Genomic DNA, 14,112 nt, shown 5'->3' with positions numbered 1-14,112 from the left:
ATGTACGCTTAGCACAGGACCATAGAACAACTCAAAAGGGCAGAGAAGAAAAAAAAAAAGAATATGATTTGTCCCTCCAGATTTCTGGAGGAATTCAGGAAGATGGTGAAACATCATTATGAAAGACAAGATCTGAAAAGTTGTATTTCAGCAGTATTTCTGATCACGAAGGAGGAGGAAAAGGCCTGTGATTACCTGACAGCTTACGTGCCTTGCCCACCATGCTGGGCATCAGTACATCATGGGGTAGGTGCTGCACCTGGTTTAGGTTGTGCTGGGGATCAAAGGGAAACACAGGAGGATCATGGGGGAAAGGAAGGGAAGTGGAGCTGGAAGAACGGTGGCTGGTATCCACTGGCATTTTCCTCGTATTTGGTGCTTCCTTTTATAAAAGGAGAAGAAAAGAACATAAAATGATGAGTAAACACAGAGTTGGGTTGAATCAAGCAAAAATGGTGTTGATCCAAGGAAAGGGATGAGTCACCAGAATAAAAACATGCATCTGTATGTGAAAAAGAAATACACATAAAAGCTGCATCAGTCCAGTAAGGCTCTTACTGCAGTGGTGGGCTACTTAGGAGGATCATTTCACTGGAAATAGACTAAGCAGAAAAAGCCAAAACAAACACAAACCACTCATGAAGGTTTGGTTCACAAACTGAATCCACAGAATGATGGCAGGCCAGTCAGCATTGGAACTGCCATGCTACACAAGCCATGAACCTTTCTTCCTATTTTCTAGTAGTCCTTACTGAAAGCTCCAATTCCAGACTATGAACAGATTTACTTGTTGTAGTTGAAGTATTTACCAGTGCTGTACCATTTCCCTCTATTAGGAGGTACCTACCCCAAAGGAGGGATAGCCGAATGGCATGATAACAAACGATGATAGACTTAAGCCCAGTGACTAACTTGAAGAGTGGTGACAGACACCCATCCTATTGGCTGATTCTCTTGTGGGGATAAAAATGTTCAGCAGAGAGGGGGTCTTGGACAGCTAGAGGTTTTTAATTGCTTCTGCCAGTACCTCCAGGTACATGTTAAAGCCCTCAACTAAAACACACTGAGGAGCAAATGTTCAGAAGTTGACATATTCTTAGCTTATGGTACACAGCAGACAGATAGAATCAGACCAACCAGTCTAAATAACTGATTTTGCAACTGAGACTCTTCTACACTTATTATGCAGTTGGTTTCAAATCAAAACTTAAGCACAGTTCATAAAAAATTCAGTCCAAGCCTAACCTTCACATTATATCTAGCTATGTTGCTAAACACCAACAATAATCTGTTACTGTTCTCCTCAGTGGCAGTTTTAACTTGCATCTAAAGCTACTTAGAGGTAACAAAGGAAAAATCAATCTATTTTTAGGTACTTCCTGTATGTAACTGACTGCATGCTATGTACCAAGTCGTGAATTGTCTCCCCTTTATGCATATTTTACTCTCTAAAACTTGCTGAATATACACACAAGAGAGCAGAAACTTCCACATGGTTAGTGGTGTCTTTTTAAAATTATAGATGCATTAAAAGCTTTCTTGAAAACTCTCCAAGTCAACTGAAAATAATGCTTATACTGGATGCCTTTGTATACTGGCAAGTAATATTAGCTCATGTGCTTACCAGCTGCAGCAGGTACTACTCTGCAATGACTCCTGAAGAAGATAGCTTTGTTACTTAAATAAAAGCTCATTCTTCTTCCAAAAAAAGATCAAAAACTCAAAGACAAGCTTTCATCATCAATTATTATTCAGTTGTCTGCAGTCTTGTTTGTTAACTACGAAATGCGGAGAGAGAAAACAGCAACCATACACACAGATGATGGCTCTTTGAAAAGTTGCACATCGTTCTACTTACAAAACTGTGAGAAGAGACCAAGGTCTCTTCTCTGTTTGAGATGACTGTCCCACTGAGACTGCGAGCAATGCGACGGAAATTCTCTGCACTGTACATTTCTTCGTCTTCTGGTTCCTTGCTATGTTCTCTGGCATACGTGGCCTGCAGACAATACCACACTTTCAGAAAAGGCTCTCCAATATCAATTTTGTATAATAATTATGGGAGAGATCGATATAAATCTAACAGGCTATACTTCAATGAAACTCCATGACCTTTTCTTTTTTGAAATCCTTCATTCAGGTACTACCTTGAATGCTTAAAGCAAATGGGTCCATTTGGATATGGTGATTAAAAATATTATTCCTTATAGTCTTTCCTTCTTTAGCAAACATACACTGATTGATTTGTCTAAGTAATATTCATTCTTTTGTAAATATCTAAAACCAGGACAAAAAGTCTCTACTAGGATAAACCTACCTAAAGGATTAACTGCTCCTACAGGCATGACTGCCCCTGTAGAGATAATCATGGCTGCAGCTGACATCCTATGATAAAGTACTACAGTCTTCTCACAACAAAAAAAAAAAAATAAATCTAGTATTATTTGATGAGTGCTGGAAGCTTGTTAATCTTATGTTAGGAAGGGAAACGTTTATTCCTTCTTTCTTTAATGATTAAGTACTATAGGAAATGTAATTTCCCCTTGAAAATACTTGTATGTTTTCATGTACAGGCACTGATATGTAACTGCCAGTTATTTAAACAGTTTCTCCCCAGAAAAAAAAGCATCTTCTCCCACTCTGAGGTGACCAACTACCAACTGTAGCAAATACCAGATTATCCCCCACTTGCAAAATATGTAGTGACAGAGTAAAAAAAAACCCCAAACCCAAGGCTGTGCCCCTGAAAGTAGTAACATCAAGAAGCAGTTATCATAAGTTGAGATGCAATGCAGTTCATGTCAATATGTTCAAAGAGACTACATCTTAAAGTTTCCAGGGATATGTTCCTCAAAGTCAGAATTTAGACAATTTGATTGCATGCAAGCTGCATATAGCACGAGTCACTCATTTTTTAGCTAATTAATCCTGAGCTAAACTGCACTTAAAATTCTCTCTAACATTAGTATCAATGACCCCAGTACCTTTTTCCGAATATATTCCACTTCTCCCATTGTAAATTCTTTCATTCGCACAGGCCAAGCCCTTACCCATATAGTGCATCTTAAGTAACACGTCACCTTGGAGACAGAAGAGACAGTGGATCCACACAGACTGCCCTCGATCTCTGCTGTTGGGGTTTTCGAAAGACCCATGCCAGCTGTAGCATGCAGCTTCCTCACATTCAGGTTTGCAGAGACTGGGAAAGAAAATGCATAATATGGCACATTTCCGACTATCTTAAGTCTGACCTCAGCAAAACCAGACAGACTATACACACCAAATGAGAAGTCATCGCAGATCCTTTGAACATTAATACATAAGCTAACTCCCAACATTTCAAGGGGAGACAGTCTATCAGGATACTCAAGTCTGCTTTACTCACCCTTTTGCAGGCTTCTGGGAAGCAGTTAGGTGAACTATTTAAGAGTTAAATGATTTAACTGCACACAAGCACTTTTTTGATACATAGGTGAGAGAGTTTAGGGAGCCTAAAGGGGCAGAAAATCAGCTACCAAGAGCAAGTTACCTAAAGTTACTTGGGACAGACAAGACTCATCAGCTTTAAGATCCCCACATATGCACCTGCTTGTTCCCACTCAATGCTACAGTTTGTCAGCCATTTGTTGTGCTGGTTAAATAGTTAAAAGTGTTATATTTAACTAAAATTGCTACAGTCACTTCACTTCAGTGTGATCCCCACCATCCAGTTATAATCCTAAAATTTCTCATGGAAAAGACAGGCAGACCAATGGCCTAATAAAAATGGTCACAGGAAATTTCTCTATAAAGGAAGAAAGGTAATGTGCTGGTAATGACACATTTTCTGCGTTGAGGCGGCATTTGAAGGATCACATCTGCTTTAATCTCTGTTGTAAAGTTTCAGTAATGAAACAGGCATTTTCACCATGATTCTGAATGCAAAGGCCTGACAAAACCAGTTGATATGGGGCAGAAAGCTTCAACAGCATTTGCAAATGAATCGGTAATCCAAGTCAAAAGTGAGAAACAGCTATCCTAGACTCATTCAGGTGATTTTCATCCAGTTCATCACAGTAGATGCACTGGTTCAAACTTTTTGTTTTTATACAGATTAGCAGAACTTACGAAGAAACAACTGAAAGTTGCAGCGCAAACCAGAAGTAAAGATCTCAAACGCATTTCTTCACTTTACAAGAATATCTGTATCTCATCTCCCTCCTGTATGTAGTCAGAAAATAAGCAAGAAAAGTGTCAGCCTAAGAAACGGACTGTTTGATGACAAGAACTCTGAAGCTCCAGCTAACACTAAAGCAACCAGGCTTTATCCTATTAGATTTCCAGAAAGAGCTTCCAAAATCAGTAAGCTAAGGAGAACACATAAGACCTTCTGATTCAAGCCCATGCAAGGGAATATCTGCAAGGTTGTGAGGTCAGATCTTGCCTAACTCTGAAAGAAAACTAAAAGGATAACAAACGGGAAATGGCCATCTTCAGATGTGTCACCTGGTCTGCCAGTGGACTGCAAGATGAGAGAGTTTCATAGAAAACCTGAACTGTTGAATAAAAACCTGTTCAAGAGTTTCCTGCAGTATTCAGTCTGGCCAGGGCCAGGCTTAATTTGTCAGGAACGATGGAGGCTTCACCTCCACGGGTGCAGGGCAGGGGAAAAACCTGCCTTGTGTATGTATTGCAATATATATTGCGCATCCCTCTCTCTCACTTTGGTATCCATGAAGTTTCAGGCTGCTTTATATTTAACCAGAAAATTTGTAGCTCTAATGCTATGACATGGATTATGAAGAAATTTGCTTCACCTGTACTAAGCAGAGAATCAAGGTTGCCCTATCTCAGGCAGGAGATTAGATCAGCTTAAGTGGAACCGGACTGCTGCCATCAGACTCTAACTGAATGTCTCCAGCCAACAGCTGGATGTTCTCACCAACGGAATCTGTTCTCTGTCGGCACCAACTAATCCACAATATCTCAAAGATTTTACTGCAGATCGTGTACCCCCAGTGCTGCTTTCACAATTTTCCAGGACTTAAAGGAGGTAGTCCTTAGCAAAACACAAGTTCAACTCCCATAGATCTGGAACTCTTGTAAAAGTTATTCCCCTCAACCAGGCACAGACTAAATTCTCAAATACAATACAATCAGTTAAAATTCACAAAAGTGGAGAACATTAACTTCAGGCATAGAAACAGTTTAATGAATTCCAGAGGTGATGTAGGACTTTCAAACAGCAAAGTTCAGCAGCCTGACCTAAGCAGCTAGCTCCCTGCTTGAAAACAGGATCAATTATTTCTATGTTACTCTTAACAGATGTTGCTCTCCATTTGCCAAGATCAACAGCTACTCTGCAGCTTCCCCAGGCAGTGCTATCACACTGCTTCTCTAACTGTATAGTTAGAATGCTTGCAGAGTTCACAACCTGAATCTTTCTGCACCTGTATGCAAAGTCATGCCCATTTATCTAAAACAACCTTCACCTATATTGTAGTACACAGGCAGGTCAACCAAGAAAAACAGCTGCATCATTCTTACCTGATTGGTCAAATGGATACCTAGCACTGTCCTGTCTTCCCAAGAAAGGCCTAGTGGCCTGAGATGCCTGCAGACTAGTCTGATAGAGGGAATCCAGTTCTGAGAGCTCCTGTTCTGTGTCTTGATTCCACTGTGGATGCAGATGTACTGGGATCCTGCTCAAGTCATCTCCAACTGCTCTCTGATCAGAAAGGGGTGGACTCCTCCCAGGTACAGGAAGCCATTCAGTATTCTTATTAGCCTTCTGAGAACTGTAATACCTAGTAACATTATCCACCCAACGGTCCACAGGCATAGAGGCAACCACGCTACTAGTAGCTCCATCATCCACCTGTTTCATTCCTCCATCATGACAGTGCCTTTCCAGGTAGGGTGCAGGGTCTGCTATATTCTGTCCACCTCTTCTACACAGCTCTTCACTGTGAGAACAAATATTCTTAGAAGCAACATGTTGGGCACTAAAACCCTCCAAAGAAACTACCCCATCCCTAATATCCACAGTTGAGTGTAATTTTTCAGATGACTGGTTTTTATTCTCTTGGTTTTGATGGATTAGCTGTCTGTAATCAGAGGATGAAGGGTTGATGAAAGATTTTTGTGTTAATTTTGGAGACTTCTCATCCTGACACACTGCAGCAATCCAGCCTTTTTCATGATTACCTTTTCTCTGGGAGACTGTATGCATTTTCTGAAACTGCTCTGCCAAGGAGCGAACATGTCCCTTTGTACTAAAAGCCTCAGATTTGCAACCTTCTGCTGTGCCATGTTCATCTTGTGAGGGTAATAAAATCTCATGGCTGTTTGCTCTGGAGTACTTATTTGTTTTCTGCAAAGGATCCAAGGAGCACTGCCGTGTAGGGGATGAAGTTGCAGGGGTCATTGCATGGTAGGCCCCTAAATGATCAATGCTGGGCTGCACTGAAGAGCTTGCAAGTTTGGAACAAGGACTGTGCTGGCTGTCCTTTTCAGGAGATGCTGCTTGTGGTGGATGTGGACAGGGAAACAGTGTAGGCAAAGACCCAGAGTTTACTGTGGTGGCCTTGGATTTGGACTGAGATGTGAGAATAGGCATTATGTTATGAACCTCTTCTAACCTACTGCTACTGCAGCATTCCCTATAGTCATTCAGCCCTGTGGCTGTGGTGTCAGCAAATTCCACACTATGGTGGGCATCATTCTCAGTTCTTGCAGACCTCTCTGCCAACCCTTGCCTATAGGGAAAAGAGGGAACTTGGTCATGAAAATCAGCAGAAGCAGACTGGAAGTTTGGAGAGATCCTGTTGGATGGATTGCTTTCAGAAGGGGGCAAGGAGGAAGACTCTGGATATAATGATGAGTGCAATTCATGGCAGGAAGCAGGTGGGTGGAAGAAAGAACTGGACCCAAATTCCACTTCTTTGTTGGGTTCCAGTGGTACCTCCTGGCTCAGCAGTACTTGGAGCGGGCCAGTCTGTTCACTAAAACACACAGAAGGGTAAATGATTAGCAGTAGTCATTGCTTACATTTATCCCTAGGGTACAGAACTTGCACTAGGTGACATATACCTCAACACACCTGTCTTTGCTAACTGTATTCTGATGAAGATTTTGCATTAATTCAGCAGATACATACATGTTAGTCCTTTGCTTCTAACCATGACTTCCTACTATAACTCACCTACTGAATCCATTTCATATTTTTAAGAGTATTTTGCTACAGTTAGGCTCTCTATATAAAGTATTCTTGTACAGCACCCTAAGCACTTTAACCAGCAGACTGAGCATGTGGGTAGGGGTAACTGTAGGAATAGTAAAAATAGCATTATATAAAACAAAACAACTGTTTCCAACATTAACATCTTAAATATTTTTGAAAATACTTTGGACATGTTCATGATCTGAACATGAACTGACAGTATCTCCATGAGGTCCCATCTCTCCAGGCAACTTCATTAAGAATGACTTGACAAATGGAAGGAACAGGTTGAAATATCTCTCATATCATCTTTACATTCTGATCTTTGAGATATTTATCCAACACATTAAGTAAAATTTGAGGTAAATATATAACTATTATTTTGTAATAAATAAATTGTATTCTAAGTATACTTCTAAAAAATAATTTGTAGTCTTTTATGTGTCAATGAAAGACAATTATATCCTTGGGTCATATGTGTCCTTGGCATTTTTCTGCATTTAATTAACATTTTAATATGCAGACAGAAAAACCAGCACCAAGTCCACGTGCCTGTGAGAAAACAACAGGCTACAAACAATTCCAACAGAGAACTTAAGGAAACTGTAACATCATTGCTTTGTTTCTTCCTTGAGGTGCATAAATGAAAGTTATCATGAAGACCTAGTTGATATGTGTAGCAGAATGACCTCGTCTGAGTAATTGCAAAATTTGCACTGTCTACAATGTTATTTATATCAAAGCAAATGTACAGAACTCTAGCTATGAATAGATTCTTTTCATTGGCTGCAATATTAACATTTGGTTGGCTATAACTTTTTGCAAAAGTAATGTTCTTTTCACAGAGCAGCAGTGAGCAAGTTCAGCATTAACAAAATTAGTTTAGAAAGTTCCTTTCTTTCATTTTCTTAGAATCTGCCAAAATGCATAATTGGGGCTCTGCATTCCTCTTGTAAAAGAGGATATAATGGACCCCTGATTGACAAAAAGATCAGCCCTCATTACATATAATTCAGCTACTGCAGAAAAAGAAAAGAACATTATGAACTATAGCCTGGCAGGTGTGCAAATTAACTGAGTTTTAGTATATAGCTGTATGTGGCATTTTAAAAAAAGGAAAAGAAAAAGGATTCTCATGTAAGATTTCATCTAAGCTTCTGATAATACAACATGTAAGAAAGGGGAGAGGGAAGAAAAGTAACAGTTCAAGAAACAGCCTAGAAATTGGATAGGGAAGATCTAGTGCTAGAAGGGAATGGCATGGGAAGAAAGAAGGATTAAGCTGCATGCTGAAGAGGGTAGGAGAAAGGATCAGTTACAGCAGAGTTAATTATGCTATAAAGTCAGTATGGAAGAAAGAATCATGAAGAGACACTGAAGAGGCTGCTAAGCCAAGCTACAGGATGCTGGGAAGCACAGAAAGAAAATGAAGAATGATACAGCATCAGGGAGAGTAGTCAAGGTGACAGGATCAGGATCTGGATCCAAGAGTTGTACCACTGCACCACTAGAGAAGTGGACTAGAAAGAAAAGATCAGTGTACTCGACACTTTTCAAAGTACAGAGAACTAACACACACTGGTTGCTGTTCCCAACAAAAAAGCAATTATAGCAAGATTTTTACCGTAGTACACTTCTACTGAGTCCTGAAACTGCTCCTGATAATATACAACTGCACATTTCATCCTAACACACACACCCTCTTTAGCCAGGTTATTGTCTATTGTATTCTGTCCCTTGGTGCATAAAACATCGGTGCTGCCAGGCACTGACTGCTACAGTTCTCTGTCACAGATCACATTTTGAACACATGCACACTGACCTATTCTATAAAGACTGGGGGGGGGGGGGGGGACGGGGACGGGGGACGGACAGGGAAGACACAGGACTTGACCATCTTATAATAGGATTTAACCTGAAAAAGAAAGGAATAGGGAGTAACACTGTAGGATTGGGACTATCCAGGGGAATATATAGAGTTTGCTATTCCTTTCCAGATTGCACTGCTCATAGGTGCAGCTCAGATCTGGTTCTGGGCGATATACTTGGACTACCTTGTAGACTGGGCCATGGTGCCACCCTGTGGTGGGTGGCAGGTTGGCGGCGGCAGCGGCTGCGATGGCTGTTGGTGCTGCAAGCGATCCTGGAGGCTCCGGGCTTTTCGGATACTGATTTGCAGCTTCTTATCGACTAGGGCTCTGCTGTGAGTGCTAGCGCTGGCATCATGCATGGCAAGTCTTAGTTTAGCTAAAATGCAAAAGAAAACATAGCAGAAAACAAACAGAAAAAAGGAATAAAATTGAAAAAAAAAAGAAAAAAGATGCAGCAAGAACATAAAACATGGACCATGCAAAAACTGCCACAAGAATTCACTAGGATGCTATTGTTTCCATTAATGCACATTCAGCTTAGCCAGGTGTCCAAACATGTTAATTAAAACTAAACCAAAATAAAGTATGAAATAAAAAATAAATATCCATGTTTTAGCCCAACTTCTCATCCCCTTCACACAGGCTCTTCCAAGCCTACCACACTGATGCTTCATTCTGTCATCTACCCTTCTCCTGTATCCTCCATATCTGGGACTCCCTTTATGTGCAGGAATACCCAGCTGGGTATTTGAGATTCAGCATATACCTTGCTGGAATGGACGCTAATAGAGCTATCACAACAGCTGTATGCTGTGCCCCTTATTCTGCAGTCTATAAGAGCCAATTTCTAAATGCAAATGCACAGGAGCTACCCACTCTGTCTGCAGCCATTCCATACAGACAGAAGGGAGCATGGGGTGAGACAGCCAGCCAGTCATAATGGAAAAAGACCAAAAATAAAATGAAATCACAGAGCACGCATTCTCAAAGGTCACAATGCATTTAAGCACTTCAATGTCCTATGCTTTCTTCATCATGAAAGTCAGGTACAGCATAGCTCATTTCTGTTAATCAGAGGACTCAAGAGTGGGCTACCATTTTCTTCCTATGCTATACCCTCCATGAGAATCAGGGGAGCTTAATGCCCTTTGTAATTTGGCCCAAGGATGGGAAAAAATTGTTAATTGAGGACCAAGTGGCAGAGAGGATTACCTACTAGGTACTTGCTGAAACACACCATTTAGCACCAAAAAGGTGCCATAGCGCTGGAGAGAACAAACAATAAAAAAAAACAGATGAAGACAAATAGGACTAAAATCCTCAAAAGGGAATACTTGTAAAAAGGAAAGGTTCTATCTCCCTGCACGTTCCTAAAGATCAGCTAGATCCCTATATTACTACCTGACCACTTAACATGATTCAATGTTTCAGACTTTTTTCTGTGGTATTAGTAAACTGTCAAAAGCGCAATAGCTCAGGCGGTTAGTTACTTACATATAGCTTCGTTACAGAGAGCCAAAGCTGCAGCACAGTCCCCCTTCTGCTCCTGATTCAGTGACTCTTCAAAGATTGAGTCTGCCTCCTGCATCGACTTCTCAAAGCCATCACTCCTCCCTGCAATGGGCAGCACCCTTCATTTTGGTTTCATTCATTGCAGAACCCTCACCCTCATCCCGTCCGCGATTGCCAAATTCTTCCACATATGGAATCTCGCAGAGGCTGCACATATCCCAGACCGCACCACCTAACCTTCCCTAAGCAGAAGTACAACTTGAGCACCCTGATATTCTTGACATCCACACAGTAAAACAATGTGAACCAGATTTTTTCCCCTCAAATTTTGTTTACTTGAGAGAGTTGTACTGGCTTCTTATATTATTTTCAACAGTCTAAATCAGTACAAAAGATGGTATAGACTAATCACAGAGTCAGTTCACATGACTTCTGTCAAGTAGGAATTAATCTAAATTTAGAAATAAATCTAAACCAAAATGTATCAGTAAAAGAAATACAGCAGGTCAGGGCTTTCCTTGTATGTTAAGTCCCCTGCCAAAAATCATCTTTTAGATATCCAATTACTTCCATACAAAATGGAAACAAACTGAAACAACTGAGATGTCTGGGGAACAAAACTCAGACTTGAGTTGAGTGTAAACACCTGCATGAAATACTTCTACAAATGTGTTCGGTGGACACACTCAACTGCTGAAAGAGACATATAGAATATGAAAATGCAACAGTCTTGCAGCTTTAGGAGGAAAAACACAGGTGTAAGAAGCTGAGAAGAAAGGGACAATTGTCAAGAATTATTTTTGCAACAATTTAGAAAATAGTGTTGGAGAAGATAAGGATAAATCATCATTGGACCCAAAAGAGAAAGAAAGATGAAAACTGCATCCTAGCATCAGAACATCCAGTTCTGAGAGCAGGAAACGTCCAAACAATCTGCTGTCACCTATTTGGCATTATGCAAACTATGCACTAAAATGTACACATTCAAATGAGGCAGGGCAAAACAGAAAATAAAACTTGACTTTTGTTTTGTTTAGGGGTGGGATTTTTTAATGGAATGTCTTTGTCATTGTGGTAGAGAACATGAGTATCTTTATCAGCCACCAATAAGTTACGTTTTCTCAATTTGCATAACATATGCTATGGCCTGGCCTGCTCCCCAACACCCTTGTGCACAGATGCAAACACAAATTCTCTTACACCATAAACCCCAAAGAACTCACACAAAAAGCAAGTACTGCAGAGAGAAGTGAGTTGTTAGAGCAGTGAGTTAATCAAGCAGCACATTCAGTTTCAAAAAAATCAAGGCTGCTGAGGCTTGTAATCAAGGCCAGTATACTAAAGTTAGCTTTCTTTGCATGAATTTAGCAGTTTACTTCAGGGGAAAACGAGTCACAAGTGTTCTGGAGTTCTGCATACAAGCAAGCCTTCCAGGCAGTCAAGCAGTCTGTTAATGTTAAGCTATTACATCTCTGACTGGGGTGGGGAAAGACTTAAAAGGAATTAAAAAAAAAACAACACCAAAAACCAAAAAAAAACCCCCACCCAGCCAACCAAACAAAAACCAAAAAAATTTTCCCAGATCTCAAGTCAATGCTTGTAAACTCCTCAAACATTCTACTGAAGTCTTTTTTGATTAAGCATTATTGTAGTTTACTTCCTTTTTAACAAGGAAAAGCTAAGTAATATTTTGCTTCTACTAACTAATACAACAAAGAGATCAAAGAGGGGTAATGTCTTGGAGAATATACTATTTTCTTTTGGACAGGAGAAGCAAAGATGACAACATCCTGGCTGCTGAGCAGTTGGCACGGTTGTAGGCTGCAGAGCACTGGCTGTATTGTGCCCAGAACTGGCATTGCCACCATGGGGTGCCCCTCTCTTTCCTCTCTGTCCTGTAGCAGCAAACCAGCACCTCAACTCTTATCTACAACAGGTTTGAGCCTAGCAGGAGGCCTAGCAACAACAGGAGGCTACAGAGGGTTTGCCCCAATCATGCATGCATTTGTGGGAGCAGAGCCTATGTGTTTAATACACCTTCCTTGGCTCTGCTGACCCAACAACACCCCCCCAATTAAATGCTCTACCAGGCTTCAGGCTTCACTCTCGTCTGGGTCAGGGCACTTCATCCCACCTTCTCTCTGACTCCCCTTACTGGCTGATGGAGATCAGGGCTAAAACAAAGGTGCTAAATGTGAATCCTGTCACCCAGTTCCCTTTGCTGCAGCTCCAGCTTTCCAATTAAACCTCGTCTGCTGCCATGCCTTGCCAGAAACATGAGGAGTCATGGAAAAGACAATCAAACTTAGTATTTGGCTTTTAAAATGTTGGGGTTTTTTTTTTTCAATTCTTTTTCCTTAGAAAATATATGTAAGCTAAACCACCAAGCTCAGATTTTCAATTAGATCCAGCTTAAGTCTGCCACAGTACCTTGTTCTCATGCCTGTGCTGTGGCTGCACAGCTGAGCAGGGAGAAAAGAGTGGAAAGTACAAGGGCAGAACAAGCAGAATTGCTTAGGACAGTGATGCTACCAGAAACAATCAGAAACAAAACAATGGCCTAAATAAACAAGCAGGTGGACCTGAGGCATCTGAAAGGTACAAACAGCATGCTCATTCCAAGATGTTGGTTGAAGCCTTATAGCTGAATCTAGACATCAATACTAGTAGTGGTGCATATGACCATAAAAATGGAAAGCTGCAAATATATTAAAAACACCTCTGCATTACTTTCTTGCCTCATTTAGGAAGGAATTTGGTCAAAATACCAAACAGTTTTTTCACATCCTACAGGTTTGAAACTGATGGTATTTCACTAACTGAAGGTACAGAATTGTAATGGGGGGGGGGGGGGGGGGAGAGAGAAAGAGACAGACAGACAGAGAGAGACTTACAATAGGAAATTAAGTTCAAAGGTCAAAAAACTTCAGCACTATGGTCTTGCAAAATATACTGCATTCAAAAAGTTACCCTGATTCTGCAGTTCATCTAGATCCATGAACCTGCTAGGATGGGGATTAAAACCCATTGCTGCCTCCATTTCCTTTTCTCTCTTCCTGCGCAGTTCTTGTTCATGCGCTCTCCTTGCCACCTCCTCTTGTAATTCATCCAGTTCACTCTTTAAAGGGACAAACATCTCCCCACCTAAAAAACAAAACAAAACAAAACCAAAAAAAGGCCAATCCAAAAAACCCCCAAAGTATCCCTTAAAAGACAAAGAAATATTAATGGAGAATACAATGAACTTTAGAAAATAACAGACTGGACTGACTGAGCAAAGACCACAGAATTTCTGAGCACAAATTTTGCTTTGTTAAATTTTACTTCTAAAACCCTGCCCAAGCCATTTGGTTTCCAGTTGCCTTCTCTGTGTCAGTGACTGGCCAAAATGCCGCAGTATTGCTTCAAGCTCCCCTGCAGCACAGCACATCCCTAGATTCACTGACCCAAGAAACAGCAAATGGAACAGAAAGAATCATTGGAAGAGATAACCCTAAGCTGATGCTGAAATCTTGAGGCTTCTTCCTG

General features: G+C 40.8%; 1 protein-coding gene across 1 annotated transcript in view; it reads right to left on the bottom strand.

The window, feature by feature from the left end:
* USP54 (ubiquitin specific peptidase 54) overlaps positions 1-14,112 on the bottom strand; it is a 79,711-nt gene that overhangs the window by 1,979 nt on the left and 63,620 nt on the right. Inside the window, exons 17-23 of the mRNA XM_049809762.1 lie at positions 13,555-13,728; positions 10,567-10,686; positions 9,256-9,448; positions 5,527-6,983; positions 3,081-3,199; positions 1,859-1,999; positions 196-382 (exon numbers count right to left, since the gene is read on the bottom strand). Of these exons, the coding sequence (XP_049665719.1) occupies positions 196-382; positions 1,859-1,999; positions 3,081-3,199; positions 5,527-6,983; positions 9,256-9,448; positions 10,567-10,686; positions 13,555-13,728 (2,391 nt within the window). The remainder of the gene's footprint in view (positions 1-195; positions 383-1,858; positions 2,000-3,080; positions 3,200-5,526; positions 6,984-9,255; positions 9,449-10,566; positions 10,687-13,554; positions 13,729-14,112) is intronic.

The sequence above is a fragment of the Accipiter gentilis genome, chromosome 9, assembly GCF_929443795.1.
Source record: "Accipiter gentilis chromosome 9, bAccGen1.1, whole genome shotgun sequence".
Lineage (NCBI taxonomy): Eukaryota > Metazoa > Chordata > Aves > Accipitriformes > Accipitridae > Astur > Astur gentilis.
The sequence above is the reverse complement of the archived record's forward strand: the minus strand, read 5'-3'. Positions and strand labels throughout refer to the sequence as shown.